Source organism: Solanum verrucosum, unplaced genomic scaffold (assembly GCF_900185275.1).
Source record: "Solanum verrucosum unplaced genomic scaffold, falcon-dt-bn FXZP01000488.1, whole genome shotgun sequence".
In the NCBI taxonomy this organism is placed as follows: domain Eukaryota; kingdom Viridiplantae; phylum Streptophyta; class Magnoliopsida; order Solanales; family Solanaceae; genus Solanum; species Solanum verrucosum.
In genome coordinates, this window is record NW_026020535.1 from 54571 (window position 1) to 75456 (window position 20886).

The 20886-nt window shown below is 34.8% G+C and overlaps 1 protein-coding gene and 1 pseudogene across 1 annotated transcript; both read right to left on the reverse strand.

Moving 5' to 3' along the window:
- Positions 1-13452: 13452 nt before the first annotated feature.
- On the reverse strand, positions 13453-14081 carry LOC125809903 (E3 ubiquitin-protein ligase RMA1H1-like; annotated as a pseudogene).
- A 3810-nt stretch (positions 14082-17891) lies between these two features.
- Positions 17892-19727, reverse strand: LOC125809895 (putative late blight resistance protein homolog R1B-12). Its single transcript, XM_049489445.1, has one exon. The coding sequence runs from the start codon at positions 19725-19727 to the stop codon at positions 17892-17894; it is 1836 nt and encodes a 611-aa protein (XP_049345402.1).
- Positions 19728-20886: the final 1159 nt, after the last annotated feature.

Consider the following 20886-nt stretch of genomic DNA (forward strand, 5'->3'; position numbering starts at 1 on the left):
CTTTTACATTTCCCAAGAGCTCGAAATATTTCTGCTAAAATCATGGGAACCACAGTGAGTTCTTCGCCATCTACTCCCTCAAAAAGTACTTTAGCCACAGAACATATGCAAGTGCTAATGCATCCGTGTTCTCGTGGGAATACCAAAGTCCCTAGTAAAGCCACAGCAAATGCAATAGGACGTCTGACTTGCCAATGAACTTGAGTACAAGAGAATTCTTTCCTAAACAGCTTGTAACTATCCGAGCGTCCATACCTCTCATATAGGTAGTCCAAAGAAACCCAATTATTTTCGAAGCACCGAAGTTTCTTTTCATTTTTCAACCCTAAGTAGCGAAGGAATTTCTTCCCTGATTGACTGTGTGGAATAATTTGACCCATTCTTTGATACTTCAAACTGGTGAAATAGAGGATTTCCTCCAATGTAGGGGTTAGTTCAAAGTCTTTGAAGGCGAACACAACACGGTCTGGATCCCAAAACTGAATTAGTGCTCTAATCACGTGTTTGTCGGGGGTGATTTTGAATAGCAGAGGGAGGCACCCCAACCTTCTTGTAATCGCTAATTTCTCAGTTGGAGTGAAATTTTCCCACCATGTCCTCAATTTGTGCGGGAAACCCTCGACCATCCTAACTTTGGGCACTTGGGGAATTGAACTCATCCTACATTACAAATTGAAATGAAATGAACACATAAATTCCAAACTCGCTATGTCAAAATTAGGCTTGGATCTGTCTATCATCATACAAAGATACAATAAGCCTGAAATGTATATAGAAACACAATGAACTGATGTATATAAAAATACAATAATCTCTGTGTATGAAAATACAATAACTGCCGTGGGAGTTTCTCTAACCGACAACCATCACATAAGAGTTATAGTGATGATACAGCGATCGACCTCACGCTGCCAGAGCATCTTATACCCGGCCAAAGGTATAAGACCTGAACTGCCTAATGGATCCACTAGTCTAATCTGAAAAGGATTCATCTAAAAAGTATGATCCTTTTCTACCCATGGTGGCTAACATGGTTCTATAGGGGCTGTGGGTTCTTTGAACGCTCCCCCAATTCGGTGCTCGATACTACTCTAAAAAATGTACTGGCTCTTATGGTTTTAAAACATATTTATTCCTGCTAATATGAGATAATTACTCAAAAACTAGCCCGAAGGCTCTTTTGGAAATCTCAGGTTCCAACCTTGTTTAAATGTAAAAACATTTCTTTTAAACTTCTTTGGGAATACATAGTTCCCTAATAACTTTGAGAAATGAACCCAACTTTAAACTCTTTACTTTACTTGAACTCTTGGCTTGATGTGAAACTCTTAACTTAACATGAAACTCTTAACTTTTGACTTGACTTGAAACTCAATACTTTTGACTTGACTTGAAACTCGAGTCTTAAAAATGAAGCTAAAACATTCACTAAAGACTCTTGAACAACTTTAAAAACTTGCTTTGACTTACTTCACTTCTAAGCTTAACTCTTAACATCACTTGACTTCTAACTTTACTTGATTTGGAACTAACTCTCCTTGAATTGGATTATGAACTCAAGGGTAATGATTTGTGTTTGGAAGGACCCCATGATGATTAGGAATAATTTAGGACAGCTAGACTTAAGAAAAATTTCAAAATTTAATTCTGAAAACAGAACAGATTCTGTTCACAGAGGGAACACAGCTGCAACGCAGACTAGTTTCCTGAAAGCAGCCTGACTTTTCTCCTTCATGTTGCCAATTCTAAACCCTCTTAACTTCAAAGGTTCTTTTCCCAAACACTTGGGGTCATAAACCCCTCAACATACAGTGGATTCCACTCAAAAACACAACCAAATCCTGTCCCAAATCAGCAAGAACTTCAACAACACAACCAACAACTTCAACAACAAAAATAGATCTTTTCTTGGAATTAAAAACGAGTTGGTGTGTGGGGGTATGAACCAACCAACACTAAGGTTCATAAAATCCCTCAATATACAATAGATTTCAGCTCAAGAACACAACCAAATCATGTCCCACAACCAACAATAACTTCCACAACACAACTAACAACATCAACAACAACTAACAACTTCAACAACAAATCCAATCTTTTCTCAAATCATAAAATGAGCTTGGTGTGTGGGGGAAAGGATCAACCCACACTAAAGAACTCACATACCTTGATAGGGATCACCCCCGACGAAATTCCACGACGGAAACTTGTTGATCTCCTCTTTCTCCTCTTCTTCTCCTCTTCTTCTCTTCTTCTTCTCTTCTTCACTCTCAAGAACCCTAACTTTCTCTCTTTTAAAATGGAACAAAAATGATCCACAAACAGCCTAACACAACAATATAACCTCAAAAGAAATGATTTGTGAAAAGACCAAAATGCCCTTAAATTTCCGGACGGACTCCCTGCCAACTGCCCCAACTTTCAAAGGGCATAACTCGCTCATACGAACTCGGAATCAAGAAAACTTGGTGGCGTTGGAAAGATCGTTCTACAAGATTCACAACCATAACTGGAACTACTCTTAACTCATCCTGAGCTAGGAGTTACGGTTACTCAAAGTTGGCCAAAAACTCACTGATTTCCACACTTAGCCAAATTTTCCAGATTCTGAATTTTTCCAAAAAAATGACTACTTCCAATTTCAAGCTTCTTCATATTCATTTTAAATTGTCGGATGTTACACTTTTGGTATATTTTTTGTTTGTATTATTACTCATGGTCTTTCAAAGTTTGCTTTGCTAGCTTTTGCATGATACCTAATTATTTCAGCCACAACAAAACCAAATGTGAAAGTTGTTTTCCAGCAGGCAACTTTTCTAGTAGCTCTACTCTCGACTTGGATAATATATCCAAAAAGGTACGCTTTCGGCCATTCCACATGCTGCCTATGTAGAGACATGTTTATCCAAAGTGGATTCTCTTTTTTGCAGTAGGTATTGAACATGTTATGCCCATTGACTAAGAAGCTAGGGGTGGACGCAACAACTACATGGACCTCTTCCTTTCATCGGCCATCACTATTAATCGTCTTTGTTATCACAATGACCACCACCATTACCGTCATCAAATTAAATATCTCTGTCATCACAATTACCATTCTTATCAACCACTACTATATATCAAGCATTTGCTATATTTATGTTTTTTATCGACATAAACAATGGGTTAACATGATATAATTTATTAGTAGTTTTATATATTTTTCTCCTAATAAGGGAAACAATCACTTATACATTCTTTGAGATCATTTAGTTTAAAATCAGGATATTCCATTGTGGAACCATAACTAGGGTTATAGCTTAGGATCAATTCACCTTCTTAAGTAATGGGATAATTTACTTAGCTAAATTTGAGTGAAAAGAAGAAGAAATTGATTAATTTAATTAGTTTACGTTCCAATGGGGTGTGCAATACCCATACATTTGTCATGTCGTTATTAGGTGTTCATGAGATGCATATATTCCAAGCAAAAGTATCTATCTGATCACTAGATGAGTTTAAGTATTCAATTTACAAATTCTGCCAAATTTGAGGGACTATTTAGGTATTATTTAGATAAAATTATTTGTATAGTCCACTCTAAACATACTTATAAGCAATTTTTATTTTTTATTTTATTTTTTTTTGTTAACTTTTCAGTTTCATTGATATAAAACAAGAGTTACATCGTTGGGCCTAATGCCCAAGTCCAAACAGACAGAGAATTAATAAAGCAAGTAGTAAAGAAAAGGGCCTATTACGGACATTTTCCTTGTATTTCTCCCAACTCATCACTTTCCATTAGCTTAGGTTTCCTAATTGCCATTTTCATCATCTCCTCGATTTCGCCTAGCTGCAACGCTCCCGTCGTGGTTGAACCACCATTTGCGCCAAGGTTTGTTTCCAAACATTTTCTGATTCTTCTTTCATCCATGTTTGTTGTCTTATACCGTCTGATTTGCAAGTGGTGCTTGATTGTATTGCAGCTTCAATCCGCCTCCTCTGGACAATGTTTAAGATGTCTTCCAGGTTTACACTTCCCATTTTCCCTTAGATCCCACTTTTTGCCGATTCCATTTTGCTGGCTGGAATAGCCTCGGCTATAAAGCATTTCACATTTTTGTCGTCTCCTTCTTTCAGTGCAAATGTTGTATTGTGTTGTTGTAGCCTTCCCTTCCCCATTCTCCCATCTATGGGGTGTTAAATTTGTCACTGTTAATTATTCTCCTCCCTCTTATATCCATGCTTTGAAAATTTGTGTATATGCAATTACCTTCTTCAATGGCCTTATTTGCTAAGTAATCCGCTAACTGATTCCCTTCCCTCATTATATGTTGGAAATTTAGTTGTTTTCCTTCAAGACATGCTTTTATTTCCTCAACTGTATCTGCTATGTTCCACGGTATTGCCCACTCTCCTGTTAGCACTTTGTTCATTAGCATCGAGTCTGTTTGCATGATAACTTGGTTGTGGTTTTGCTGCTTACAGTGTTTGCTTGCTTCTAGGACCGCTTTAGCTTCTGCCACTGTACTTGTAGTACTCTCAATAGTTGCTCCTTCTGCATGTAAGATATCCCCTCTATCATTCCTTAAACAGAAAGCATAGGAACTTACTCCTGGATTTCCTCTAGACGCTTCATCCGTATTGTATATAACCCAACCCTCAGGAGGGTATTCCCACTTAACCATTATGGTCTTCATGATTGTCCTATTCTTCTCCAATTCCTCTAGCATATCTGCCCACCTTCCTGGTACATTCATATGGGGCCTTCTTACCTTAATCAAAATATACATGTTTCTGGTAACATTATGAATGATTCTTGGTAGTGATATGCCCTTCCCTTCATGTTTGTTCTTGTTCCTTCTTCTCCATAATTCCCATATAATAAAGCCTGGTAATGCTCTATAATACGATTTTATATCAGTCCTGCATTGTGCTCCCCACCATTTCATGATGCTTTCCCTTAAAGATATTCCTTCTATATTAATACCTGCAAAAGAGGAAAAGTAGGACCATGTCCTATTAGCAATATCTGATCTCCAGAACATATGTGATAGTGTCTCTTGATCAGGTTGTACACAACACCAACACCTGGATGGGCCTGCAATGCCCCATCTCCTTACTCTGTCATCCACTGGTATCATAAACTTCCAAAGTCTCCACATTGAAAAGGCTATTTTGAAAGGTATACCCTTAATCCATATCCTTTTATATATTCGATTAGGCTCTTCTTTTTGTCGAATGTAATCCCAGGCTGACTTGACTGAAAAAATTCCCTTTGTTTCTAACATCCAACATGGTTTATCATTCTCATTTCTCCCTCGGGGTGGTTTAATGTTACATATAATATGCTCTGCCACTTCAGTTGGAAGTATCTCCCTAACAACTTCCTCATTCCATTCATCCCCATTGGTAATATCGTCTATATTCTCATATCTGTTATCCCACTCAAAATCTTCCCCTGTGATTGTATAAAGATCTCCCAGCCCTGTCCAATTATCATGCCATAGTGGCGAAGATCCTCTCCTTATTTGCCATAAGATCTGATGTTCTACTAGTTCTCTAGCCTGTAACATTTTCTTCCAGACTTGTGATCCTCCTCCCCCAATCTTCCACATTACTACATTAGGATGATTCCTCTTACAGTATTTATTCTTCATGTAATCACTCCAAATAGATCTTTTAGTTCTAAAATTCCACCATAACTTGCAAAAAAGAGCCATGGATATATCCTTCATTTGTCTAAAACCCAGTCCACCTTCTACCTCAGGTAAACATAAATTTCTCCATCTACTCCAGTGCCTCCCTTTTCCTCCAATACAACTACTCCAAAAAAATTGAGCCAACATTTTTTCTATTTGGGTTAGTACATTAATAGGGGGATTCATGACTGACAAGCAATTAATTGGAGTGCTTTGTAAAACATGTTTTATCAGGATCGCCCTTCCTCTATATGACAAAAGTCTTCCCTTCCAGCCTTGAATTTTCGCCCCTATTCTCTGAACTAAAGGTTGGTAATACGCCTTTTGTTTCCTTTTATAAAAAATGGGACAGCCTAGGTAATTGAAAGGAAATTCCTTTCTCAAAATCCTAGTTGCCGGCCACTTCAGCCACAACTGTTTCCCCTCCTGACACTTTATGATGTAAATAATTAAATAGCACTTTTATCTTTATTCACCTTCTGCCCTGATATCTCTTCATATTCTCTAAGAGTATCACTAATCAGCTTCATTGTTCCTACATCTGCTTTACACATGATGATCATGTCATCTGCAAAGGCCATGTGATTTAACTTGAGGCTTCCCCTAGGCATGCCAAATCGTTTAAATTCCTTCTTCTGCATGATAGCATTTAGGGATCTAGACATGACTTTTGTTGCCAGTATAAACAAAGTGGGAGAAAGTGGATCCCCTTGTTTAAGACCTCTAGAAGATTTAAAAAAACCTTTTGGCTACCCATTCAATAAAATCGAGTACCAATTATAGCTAATCAACCTATACACCATATCTATGATTCTATCTCCAAATCCCAATCTTCTCAGTACTCTGCTAAGATATAACCATTCTACTCTGTCATATGCCTTCATCATATCTAGCTTAATGACCATGTTAGGTGTTTTTCCTCTTTTCCCTATCTCTGCCACTATTTCCTGTACCACTAATACATTCTCCACTATGCTCCTCCCCTGTATGAATCCTGCTTGCTCTGGAGATATAATTCGTGGGAGTACTACTTTAATTCTTTCATGAATTATCCTTGAGAAGATTTTATTCACAAAATTACTCAATGATATAGGCCTCAAGTCCGAGAATGTGTTGACAGTTATCTTTTTCGGTATGAGAACCAAATTAGTGTGAGTGATATACCTTGGTAGGTTAGCACCACATACAAAAGCCTTAACCATTTTGTGGATATCCTCCCCGATTATTTCCCAAGAGCTTTGATAAAAAGCTCCTGTCATCCCATCTGGTCCTCCGGCACTATTTTTGTTTAGTCCCATGACTGCCCTCCTTACTTCATCTATAGTTGGCATGGCTTCCATTTCCTCGTTCATATTACTAGTGATAACCCTTGGCAGCTCCTCCAGCATTCCAAATTCTTTGCTAGCCCCTTCTTGTCTTGTGAACTGATTAACATAAAAATTCACTACTGCCTCGGCGATATCTGTCTGTTCTTCCATCTAGTCTCCTTCCTCATTTTGAATTCTATTCACCCGTAACCTGCTTCTTCTACCCTTGACCAGTGTATGAAAGAACTTAGTATTTCTTTCCCCTTCTTTAAACCACTCCATTCCCGCTTTTTGTTTCCAAAATTCCTCCTCCCTATTGAGTTGATTTTTTAGTTCTGCTTGAGCGCGATGCAATATTTCCCTATTCTCTGTCGTTGGGAACCTTTCAAATTGAGCCTCCTTGACCTTTATGATTTCCTCAAGAGTGACAATTTCTTGAAATATATTGCCAAATGTTTCCTTACTCCACTGCGTTAAGGCCTTTTTGACTCTTTTAAGCTTATGGTGAAACAAGATAAAAGGATCACCTTCAAAATCCGCCTTCCAATTATTCTTCACCACTTCTATGAAAGATCTCTCCTTTAGCCAAAATTTTAAGAACCTAAAAGGTTTGATCACCTTCTCCCTACTGGATTTGAAAGTTACTGATAGGGGTGCATGATCTGATCCACTTCTCACCATGTGTTCTACTTCTAGGACTGGAAAGATATCTTGTACCTTATCATTAGTTAGTACTCTATCCAATCTTTTGAAAATACACTCCTCGTTAGTTCTGCCATTCCACCAAGTATATTTGCTTCCTCTGAAACCTCTATCCTCCAGATTACAAACATTCAAGCAGTGATTGAAATCCCTTACCTCTTCCTCCGTGACTGTTCGACCCCCAAATTTCTCACTTTCATTGCAAATAACATTGAAATCCCCTCCTATTACCCAAGGAATGTTTACTGTATTAGCTAAATCAGCAATTGATTCCCATAGACTTAACCTCTCCCCTTGACTACACTTGGCATATACCATCGAGACCATTACATCCGTACCCATTACTGTATTACTAATTTTTATAGTTAGCATTTGTTCTTCATCACGCATAATCTCATATTCCATGGCCCCGTCTATGAATAACCAAATCTTCCCATTAGAGTTTGCCACTGCATATTGCATTCCTAATCTCCTCCTATAGTCCTCCAGATCTTGTCTATCTTCAAACGGTTCCATTAATCCCACAAAGTAGTATTGATGTCTCTTATGCATCTGAATAAGCCTAGTAAACGCCTTTTGAGTATTTACCGACCTAATATTCCATATTAGAGCTCTCATTGATACTTAGAGTTTTTTATAATCACTCTCTTTGATTGCCTGGATGAGGTCTGCGCCCCTACAGTATCTTTAGCACCGTGATTTTTCTGTCTAGTATGTGTATCCTTTAGTTTGCCTACATGCTTAGGTGATAAGTCCCCTTCTATTGCAACCTTATTAATGATCATCATTAATTCTCCCTTATCCTGATTGGTCCCATGTTTCTCACCACCACTGTGATTATCATGAAAGGCTAGAGGTAGAACTTCTTCATTCTTCATTTCATATACTACTATTGTCCCTTTATTTTGCTCTGCATCTTCTGTTCCTTTCAATTCTATTCCTTCCCCTTGATTGCCATACTGTTCGTGATCCAGGCTTTGTGTTAGTCCACTCTCCACGTCGTTCTCCTTCTGCTTAATAGATTTCCCTGCCTTTTCTTCACATTGTTTTTCCTTTGCTTGTTGATCACATGTATTCCTACTTTCTGTAAAGGTTTTATTAACCCATTCTTTTGTGCCCTCTTCAATAATTTTGTCCAGTTTGTCTGCTGGATCAGTCTCATCATCCTCTCTTAGTGCGTCAAAGGTATTTCCATCATGATAGTCTATTTCACCTTCAATGCGCCCCGTTTTATCTCTCTTATACTTACTTCTTCTGCTTACCATCCATTCTTGTTTATTTTGTTTGTTCCCAACAACCCTTCCACTTGCTAGTATTCGTCTTTGCTCAGCTGTTGTACCCAGTTTCTCTGTTTCCTTCTCCTGCCCATCAGCTTTATCCCGCACATCCGTTACATCCAACAATTATGGGTGTAGTGCCCAACAATTGTGTTCATCATGCCCTTGTAGGCAACACTCATTACAGTACTTTGGTAAATAATCATATTGAATCTTAATCCACTTGCTTTTGATATGTCCCGTGATATCATCTTCCTCATTTATTTTCACTCTTTGGGGAAGCCTTGCCGTCAGATCCACTTCAATTTTGACTCTGGCGCAGCTTGGCCTGGTTTGATTCTTTGTCGCCATATCCACAGTAAGAGGTTTTCCAACTGCACTAGCTATCGAGAAGATTGCTTCCTTGGCAAAGAAGTTTGGTGGAAGATCTGGGAAAGAAATCCATGCTACACCAATGGTAGTTTCGACCTCCGGTTCAAACCATGTATCCCATTTAAGCGTTCTCATCTGCCAATAGTTTTCCTTCGCCTTAATATAGAATGCCGCTGTTGATAATAGATGCACATAATCCTCCATCGTAGTAAGTCTTATTAGAATGTGCCTCGTGTCTAGAACTCCTATTGTACATTCACTTTTGATTCCACATTGTCCTGGTATCGATCTCCTTAATTCTTGTATCTCCGGTTTGCCATATGAAAATTTGCCAATAATGGCATACTGCAGATTCTCTTGGGCAATGAGTGATTTGACTTCCGATGTTTTCCACGTAATGCTGGGTTCTCCATGAATAATTATTACTGGTTTAGGGGAAACTTTAGGAATCAGGGGAGTAGTGGGTTTTGGGTTAAGGATTTTTGCATATTGGGTAGGTTTTGGTTCTAGAAGGGTTGGTTGTGCTCCAGGTTTGTCGTGTATGGGGAGAGGTGGAAATTCCTCCAGTGGAAAAATCCCACCGGCGGTGGTTTTGGTCATGATGGCCGCCACTGGTGTTAGGTTTTTTATTTTTGCGATGATCCTTTAATAGAGTGGTGCCAAATACAAGTAGGTTAAGAGGACCACAGAATTGCAGAAATCATCATTAAATTGATTTGTGGAAATTCTCGTTATTATAAGCAAGTAACATATACTATATAAAGAAGCTTCTAGAGATAATTAAAGTGAACTCTATATTAATTAGAATTGCAATAACAAATACATCAAAACATTAAAGTGTTTCACCAATAAAATCATTTTTTTTTATGTCCAAAACTAATCCAATGGAAGAAGTTTCAGTATTGTTGGTACATCATGAAGTAGAATTTCTTACTGATCAGACTGTTAAATTGTTAGAGGCTTATAAATATAAAGGTGACATTTGTAGAATTTTTTTAACCTTTTTGTTTCTTTGATATAATAACTAAATGCAGTGTGATTTTTTTTTTTTATATATAGAGAGAGATTGAAATGATATGCTCTTTGTTATCTCATTTATGATTTTAGCATCTTCCATTTTTAAATTTCATTTATCTTGTAAATCTTGAACTTTTCTTTTTCCTTGTTATCATAGTACTTTTTAAGTTTTACAAATTTATCTATCCTCGAAGAAAAATAATTCTACATTAGTGATGGATGCACAAGAAATTAGGATGACGGGAAGGAAGAGAAAGAGCACGAAAAAGACATGATAAGAGATGATCTGTCTATCATTATTACTTGAGATAATATTTTTTTGTCTTTTATTGGATGTAGTCAAAAAAATAAATGAGGAGATCTAATTTTCATGAAAAAAACATTTTCCTTTCTATTTTTTGTTTTTGTTTTTTGTTGGATGTAGACAAAAAACATTGGTTTTCTTATACTTTGTTAGATCATCTAATTACATATCTATGAAATAAAATTACCTCAAAACATTTTATCCTATTATGTTTTGCTTTAATAGTATCTAATATATATATATATATATATTCAATATTTATTTGTTTCTGACAAGTCATAAATAAATTGGAATAGTTTTTAGAAATATATTCTTTAGGATCTTCTCTAGTTTTTAGTAATCCAATTACAAAAAAAAATACTATGTATAGCTTTTTATGTAACCAATCTAGTTAAGATTGCACACATCATTTATAATATAAGTCGATTAATATGTGTTATTTGAAAAATTAAAGTGCAGAAATATAACATGAAAATTCACAGTTGAATTTGAATAACAAACAAACATATCCAAATGATACCTTTGTGTACAATATTTTTTTTCATAATTTTCGTTCACTGATTTCAAAGTGCATGGGTATATGTAGTTACGGAAGTTATGGCTCCTGCGGCAATGTCAATGCTTTCCAAAGAAAAGAAAAAAATTGATGCAATGATAATCAATGTCATTTCACCGGATTCACATTGCTTTGAGTTCCTGGCACAAGCTGTAGCCTTGAACATTATCGTAGTCAGTAAGTATTTATAATTCCATCTTCCACTTATTGTTATAGACGGTAAAGTAAGTTATTTTAATTAATACACTATAAAAAAATAATTAGCTATAAAATCCATCTTAATCTATTTTTAAATAGTATGTAGCTAAATAATTTTTTTATAATCCACATGTTAAATAAGATTAGCGATTACTTTTATTATTACGCGACTTAAATCATCCATTGCTATTTTTTAAAATTTTAATATAGTGGTTATTTTGTAAAATTATTGTTACACTGAGCAAAATTCAGATGGTATCCATGAAATTAAATAGTCACATAATGTTTCGATGAATATGACATGTATCTCTTTTTTACGTTTTATTGTTGTAGATGAAACCTATCCGTTGTTAGTTCCTTTTTGTTATAGTTATATGATAAACATTTGTTTTGTAACAATATTCTTGTCATAATAAATAAAATTTAGTAAATATATGTGACATTAACTATTTGCATAATGTATAGTAATGTTATTCAATTTTAATTGTTAGCTTCTTGATATAATTATGCAGTTGTCTATGATGAACTCAATGAATTCTTAGTGAAGAAAGCTTTGGACAATGGAGCTTACATTTGCTCGAAGAAGCCACTTGTCGAGCAAACTGTGACATTCTTGTGGCTATTTGTATGGAGGGAGAAAATACAAAGAGAGAAATCAATAAAAAGAGTAGAAACAAAGGGAGATCATCATATCAATGTTGGAGATGAAGAACGAGATCGAGAGAAGAATATGCTTATTAATACAGAGGAACAAAGCAATAATAACAATGTTGTATCAAATGGAAAACATAAGTTGAGGAGGAAGAGAGGCCGAAAAAGCACAAAAGAGATTAATGAAGGAAATAAGACTATTATGCGTAAGGACGGCTTAAAATGGACTGATGATTTTTGTGTCAAATTCACAGAAGTTGTGGAACAACTTGGTGACGGAAGTAAGTTTACTCACTAGAATATATATATATATATATAAAGTAAGAATTTACACTTATAGTTAACGTCAATCTGTTTGGAATTAGGGAGCAGTAATTATTGTATTTATATATATCTCAGCTTGATAAAGGAATACTGAAATATTGATTAAATTAATTTTACATTCTAATAAAACATGTAGGATGTTTTCCGTCAGCTATCCGCGTAAGGATTTTACATCACTTCCACCAATAAATGTTTGGAAATTATTCTCGTCTTTATTCTAATTTTTTTAATCAAAACTTCTATTGCATGCTTAGATATATAAGTTATTTCTTGCTAATTTTTATTTTATTGTAATAACTATTCGATGAAATAATATTATTGTCAATCTTTAATTCAAAAGTTTTTAATCGTTCATCCATTACCAACAAAAACGTTTTTTATTAGAAATGACTCTGTGTCATGCGTTTCATGTCACACCTTAAAAACGATGAGTTGAGATGATAATTATATATATCGATGGTCCAACTGTCCTTTGATTTTTTTCCTTCTTTCAGAAATGTCGTAGCAATGATGAGAAACTTCAAGAAGAGAGAGAATATATTTGTCACGAATCCTCAAGTGGTTCTCAACAAAGAAGTAGCTATGACACATCATTAGAAAGAACAAAAAGAAGGAACTGTGAAAAATATGGGAAAGTGCCTCGTCTTCAAACAAATGTTCCAAGGGTCCAGATTTCAACAATAGACATGGTCGATAATCCAGTTCTATCGATCAGTTGCAAAGTTATTTTCTCAAGTTGAAATTGCTATCTTTCATTTTAATTTTCTAGAGACTATTTTGTTTCGTATGACTTGGATTGCTTGAACTTATGGAAAGTGAAATGAATGTTTTAAGAGAATGTAATTGAAATACTCATTTGAACTTGAGACTGATTTAGCTCTCATAATTTATGCCTTGCTGCAATCTTGTCTAACTTAGCTTTCCGCTTATCTTCTTTCTCTTCCGCTTCTCCAGTAATAGAGGTGTTACAAGGTGTGTAAGATTAATCCTTGTGAGTATCACAATCTGTATTCACTAGTCGTTTGAAGTTATTGGAGTTTTGAGAAAACTACATGTCAAGTGGTTAGAACAACAGAAGACATGTCACTAAACAACAACATAGGAAAAAGCAGACTCTGCTAAGTGATCGATCCGCGTGTGATAGTTGTCTACTTAACCTTGGACTATTGCTTCCTGCTAGATTATATGAACTTAGATATGTATACAAATTAGTATTCAATGAGTTCCCAAACATTCGTGCATAAACAATTTCCCCTATTGTCGTGCCACCAGGACTTAGCATATGTTCTGTATTTGTATAATTTCGATGATGAGTGGTATGACTATACCAAAATTCGGGGCCTTAATTTTAGATGTTTTTGTAGCTTGACCGCGAGCATAGAGTGGAATCAACGATTTTTGTGAGACTTCAACTTTACAAACAGGGCATTTTGGCTGTTGATTATCGATGTTCTCTGATGAAATGGTCTTAAAATGTATCCATTTGTAGATGCAAGGCCAACAATAGAGGTGACCACATAATGTAACAACAGGATCATGTACAACATCCAGGCAAATGTTGCACTCGAAACCTTCAGGTGAATTTTCTTCAAATTTATCAAGATCAATTGTGTTCCATTTTTCGTAGGAAATATCGCGTTGATCAAAGGTAGTTTCTGCTATTTGGTCTTGAAAAATTTGTTCTAAGGCCATATTTGCCTCTTGGTATTGATTTATTTTGGTAATGGCAAGATGAAGAATGGTTAGAATCCAAGTTTTTAATACAATTAGAAGTGAGTATTTATAAGGACAAGGAAAAGAATAGTAGTTTGCAAACATGAAATTGATTAATGATTCTTAAAGTTGTCACTTGTCAACATCGCATTATGTTAAAGGGGCATGGCCAAACCGAAAAGGCCCTACACATTATTAAACAACACTATATCATATTACTCAACTCAATCTTGATTTATGCGGTGGTATACTGTTTGGTTTGATATAACATTTAATAAGGAAATGAAAACTTTTAAAATATGTGGTGTAAAACAAATCTTTAATCATTTGTGTCGTTATAAATCATGTCATTAAGGATAAAAGATGAATTTTAAGTTCTTCAATCATAAAAATGTGATATTCTTTTATGTCAGATTAAAACAAATGTGTTATATAAATTGAGGCAGATGAATTATCACACACACCATAATTAAGCGTTTTGATGAAATCGATATATATATATTAATGGATCATGGTTAAGTGAGAGGAGTTTTGTGCAAACACATCTTTTATCTATCTATTTGATTTAAACAAGTAAGTTTTATCATATTAGAAATGTGATTAGGACCTTATATTAGTTTTAATAACAAACTAGGCCCCATGATAGGAATCTTAATCTAGAAAATAACTTTTAGTCAATAAAAAGTAGCACTAGTTGCGTACAAGGAGCTACCACTTGATGACCTTCCACACAGCCACATCCCATAAGTTCAATAGTTTTCACACTATAAGAACATGATTTTTTTTCATTTTAATTTTATTAAACTAATTCACTGAGAAAACATATAACGAAACATAAGTTCTCATTGAATTACTGGAAATAGTCACTTGGAAATTTATGAGTTTTAGGAAATTATGCATCAAAACTTAGGAAGACGCTCGTATACAAATTTGTTGTTAAATCATAATATATACTTTTACATCTGAATATCTTTATCGATTTGGTTAAAATTATAATAAAAAAATTACAATACAATATTATATCTAGATTCACATAAATTTAATATAAGTTCCATATAATTATTATTATTATTATTATATATTAATCTAAAATTATTATAGAAGCCTCTAAGCTCTAAATTCAGATCCAACTAAAGAGTGAATATACATAGTGGGGGATGGGAAAATACATATGGACGGTGTGACAAAAAAATAAAAGAAATATTCCGTCCATTCCATTTGATATTTGATTTAGTATTGTTTGACCTAATACGATGTATAAAAAAAAAGATTTTAGAAAAATATAATCTAAAATAATTTTTATATATTTATATGATTATAAATCATTTCATTAATTAAGGATAGATGAATTTTTTTTAAATCTTTTCAATTATAATAAAATGATCGTGTCACGTAAAGTAAAACGAGAAAATATTATCTTACTATAAAAGAACGAGTCCGCACATGAATTATATAAGTACTACTGCGTCTCAAATTTAGCAGCCTTTTGCCAACTTTTTATTTTTTTGGTTACTTGGAAGCAAGTTTATCCTATCCTATCCAATCAATTAGGGGTGGCCATTAATAAGATATTATTATGCTAAAGATAACATATTATTTCCTCCGTTTCTAATTACTTATTCATTTTTTCTTTTTTAGTTGTTCATAGTTACTTTTTCATTTTGACAAATCAAAAAATGACAATTTTTTACCTATTATACCCTCAATTAATTACTTTGAAAAAGATAGAGCTTCTTGAAAATTATAAGTTTTTAATTCATCAACTTCATAGTTAATAAGGGTAAAATGGTAAACTCACTATATCAATCATTGTTTTCTTAATAGGTGTGTCAATTCAAAAGTGGACAAATAATTAGAGATAGAGGGAGTATATCGAAATAATATAATCAGATATTATGTTAAAGATAATAAACAAAACTTTGAACAATTATAAATAAGATAGCAAAAAAATCCATTAAATAATACATAGTAAATTAACATGGTTCAACGATTAGTGACGGAATCTGAATTTGATTCAGGATTTTCACTAATGAAATTCATATAAATTAGCTGACTACAATAATATATAGATAAAAATTAATTTTAACTATATGTATAAATAATATAATTTTCCATCGAAGGAGGTTCATCTAATTCCTCATTTCTTTCTCTCATTCAAAACTATGCAATATGAGACTTTCATATCACAAGAACCATTCTCTTTTTTTTTTTTTTTTGGAAAATCATAGTAGCTCAGTTAGTTGACTGACTATCTAAATTCTCGATTCCCCATATTGTAATCCTCTACCCCATTTTTTTTTAATTACCTTCCTCACATATGTATAAAATCGAATCCAAAGATCTAAGATGAGAGAATTTTGGGAGAGCCGCCGACTCCAACAACCGCCATGTATTATCCATACTAGATCTGACCAACTGCCCATCCTACCTCCTCTACGTTCTTGACGACCCATTTTTGTCTTAGTCAAGTCTTTTAGTGGCACGTTTTGATCTTCTTTTCCATTACTTAAAAAGTGAGCAATTATTCAAATACAAAATACTATCATTACCGCCTAGAAAATTAGACATTCAACCCATAATCACAATGATCCAATTACAAAAGCTTCAAACCCCCTATGTCTAGACTAGCTCTGGCCCCTGGTTTTATCATTTGACCTTCACATGAGTAAACTCGTTGATATAGAGGATTACAGTATCGATTTCTTTGAAAGAAAAAAAAGAAAAAAACCTTAATTTATAAAAGTTCAAAAGATTTTAATTCAATGTTTGTAAGTCAATTATGAAAAAAAATATTTTTTCTTGAAAAATATATCCAAAGTGATGTAACAAAACTTGATTGTTATCTAGGTCTGTAAAGTATCTTTTCACTTGATTGTGTATTCTATTTTTATGTGATGAGTAACAACATGTCCTCTGATGTTTAGTGGTCTTTCCAAGTTTCTATAAATATAATATAGTAGCATAATAAATTTGCACAAAATACTAAAACCAAATACATGGAAATTGGTATTGCTCTGCTACATACATTTTCTAGGCTGGCATAATACATAAATATGCCCTTTAACTTGGTGTCATTTCACATTTATACTTAAATTTGTATAAAGTTGAATAAGTAGACACATGAGTCATATGTGGCATAATACACATAGGACACCACGTAGGACGCAAATTGCCATATAGGATGCCACATAGGACGTGTGAGTCTATTTGTTCAATTTTATACAAGTTTAAGTATCTACTTGTGCACACTCAAAGTTGGAGGACATAACTATAAAATGAGGCAAAGTTAAAGGGCATATTTAGGTATTATGCCCATTTTGTACATAAAATTGGAGTAGGCTAATTTTCTTTTAGAGGTCATCATCATCATCATCATCTTCATCGTCATCGTCGTCATTTGTTTCCTCACTGTTGAAAAAGACAGCAACAAAAGATGAAAAATGAAATGTTATGCAATATAACAAGTTACACAATATTGGAAGGATTTAAATCATATACAACGACAACGTAAGAACTTTTATTAGGTGAGCAAGTTCCTACCTGAACTATCACCAACTAATTAATTATCAAAACACACATTAACTATGAGTTGTTCCTTTTTTCTAGTGGCCACAAATAGGAAAATTTGGACGGACCGAAAATGGATTGGATTGATATGGATAAAAAATAGACTAGGCAACATGGTCGTAACTTACTTTAATCTCTTAAAGCCAAAAAACTTTAAAGGGTTAATTGAAATCAACGTAATGACTATCAAAAGGCTTTTCCTACCTGAAGTATCGCCATCGTTCAGGTAAGAAAAAGGAAGTACAGGTTTGATATGGATGAAGGAATGTCTACTCTTGATGAGAGAGCATCTTCTTGGGATCCTAGATATTGCTCAACGCTAGGATAAATACGCAAAGCTAGGTGTCTTAAGTGAATCAAATAAAGTATTTCACGGGGAAAAGTTAGACAGCTATTATCAGCAAGATCTAGAACTCTTACTAGCTTGAATGGCAAGTACTCCCTCATGAAACATCGGAATCTACCAAATAAGATAACACAATGAGCCTCACTGTCAAGGCACATAACATACTCTTTCTTATTATGGATGCTGATTCGACTTCGACTCTTAGACAAACACTGCATAGATTTCACACATGGATTTTGATCATTCTTACTTCCGAGAACATTCACAAAATTCATGTTACGAGCTTCCATCATACAGAGTTCACGAGTCATATCATGAATTCCACAACACTTAATTTTTCCATCAAAAGTAGTACTTTCTATGGAAATTAAACTTCTATCAATAAGATCTTGTAGGTACTTTTCTGCCACTTCTTCTATGCTTTTCATCTCTTCTACCTTCAAAAATCCCTCTGTTTCCCACAATATCATAAGTTTATCGACAAAAATCAGTTTATCCTCTGGGAAGATTGCGAAATATAAAAAGCATGGTTTTAGGTGGTGAGGCAAGTAATGGTAACTCAATGCCAACACCTTCATGCATTGGACACCAACATCTGTGCTTACTGCTGAACTTACATTTTCAGCAACACTTTGCCACTCACTCAATGCTTTGTCAATTTTAGTGAGAAGTCCCGCGATCACAACAATTGCTAGAGGCAATACTCCGCATTTCAATGCAATTTGCTTTCCAAGTTGTTCATATTCAGGGGAGAAAGAGTCTTTCGTAAAGACTTTTTCATACAATAAACTCCAACTTTCGTCAAAATTCATGAGGCGCATGTGATAAGGAGGCTTACCTGAGCTAGCGTATTCAGCCACTTCCACATTCCGAGTAGTCAAGAGTATTCGGCTTCCATTATGTAAGTCTGGGAAACATATTTGTATATCATCCCAAGCTTTTGTAGTCCATATGTCATCAATGACTACCAAATATCTCTCACCTTTTAGAAGCTTTTGCAGTCGATCTGCTAGTTGTCCGTCATGTAGCTGATCATAAGGTTTATCACTTATACAAGAAAGAAGGTCTAGGAAAACATTTCTCACACAATACTCTTGTGAAACAGTAGCTTTAGCACGAATGTCAAAACAATACATCATGCATGGATCGTTGTAGAGTTTCGTAGCCAAAGTTGTCTTGCCAATGCCTCCCATACCTACAATTGATACAACTGCTAGTTCTCTTTCTCCTCTAGCAAGTTGATCCAGCATCATCTTGAATTCATTTTCATAGCCAACCATTATATCCTCGGACTGCTCAACAGCAAGTTCAGGTATCTTGGATAGACAAAAATTTTGTGCTTTGAAATCTTTAATGTTGTTGTACCAGTCCCATATTGCCAACCACTGCATCATGAAGGAATCAATGCATTCTACCTCTTGTTCCAAGGAACAACAGAGTTCCCAGAAAGCTTTGCTTCGTGTAATTACAGTTTCTGCGGAAGAAACTTTTCTTGATTTCGAATCAACCATGTCTTCTGCTTTGTATGCTACCTCCGCGATTTCAACTTCCAAGGTTGTTAACCCCTCATGATCTCCCGTTATATTGCAGGATTTCTCCAGAATAGCTCTCAAAGATTCAAGCTTTTCATAGAATGGTTGCAAATCACATCCAGTAAGTTCCATTGACTGGTGTATGGTTCTCATAAGGGAAGTAACAGCAGCATAAGCCATATATCCAAAAAATAGGAATCTCTCACACTCAGTATGAAAATGGACAAATTAATTGCCACAAGTTATGTAATCTTTCTTTTACTAACTATTTCCATCACATTTCTAGCTAGGTCCACTAACAGGTAAAGTAGAAAGATGTGAGGTCCCTAACCTTATCATCATGTAGACAAAAGAAGAGACCAAAGTTTTTAAAAAAAAGACAGGAAAAAGTAGAAAAATTTGTGATCATTCATTATTAGACCCTACACTAATCTCTTTAGAAAAATAAACTAAAATTTTAGTTTAAATAAAGGAGTTCAAGCTGTATATTGATAACGTCCAATTCAAATTCAAGTGTAGTACGGTCTAGCAATAATAAACTCAACAAATGTTGGGGTCGAGGAGTATGCTTGTGTCAAGGTGACAGAGAATGCGAATTTGCGAATTTCCTAAGCTTATCTACAAATAAAAGGTCTTTCTTTTAGCTAGGTCCATAATCCATGTAGTGCTCTCTACTCTCTAGTCTCTATCAACCAGCTCAAGTTTAAGGGTGTGTTTGGTATGGAGGAAACATTTTCTCTAGAATAGGGAGAGTTTTGTGCATAAACAAAGAAGAATCTCTCAGTATAACAGTGAATGTGTATTTTTTTTATGATTTGCTTCATTTGAGTATGACTTTTGTAAGAAAATTCTGGTAAAAGTTTAAAAAATGATCTTGTGGAATAAGCACAGTGAATTCCTTAATATTCGAGTAGAAAAAGCCAGGGAGGATAACATTGCTATTTGTACACTTATCGTGACACGAGTAGTCTCTTAAATATTACACCTTTCTACTGGTGTTGCTGGTGCCACTGAATTTAGCCTTCCGTCTTCCTTTGCGAGGTAGATTGAGGACTCCCAAGAAAGGAAACACAAGGTACTGGAGTCTGTTCTGGCCTCTACAGTATGTATGTACATAAAATTTGGAGTAACTAAAAAACCACTGACAAATGGCTATACGAAAGATCATATACAATTTAATTACAAGCCATTTGCAATCATCCTGCCCCTTTATGCAGAATCTTTTCAAAGAAAATGAAAACAAACACTCACACATTTGGCTTCTGATTGACATTTATTTCAGAGAACTGGCTAGTCCTCAGAACACCTTAACTACTCGCTGCAGAAAAAAAAAGACGCA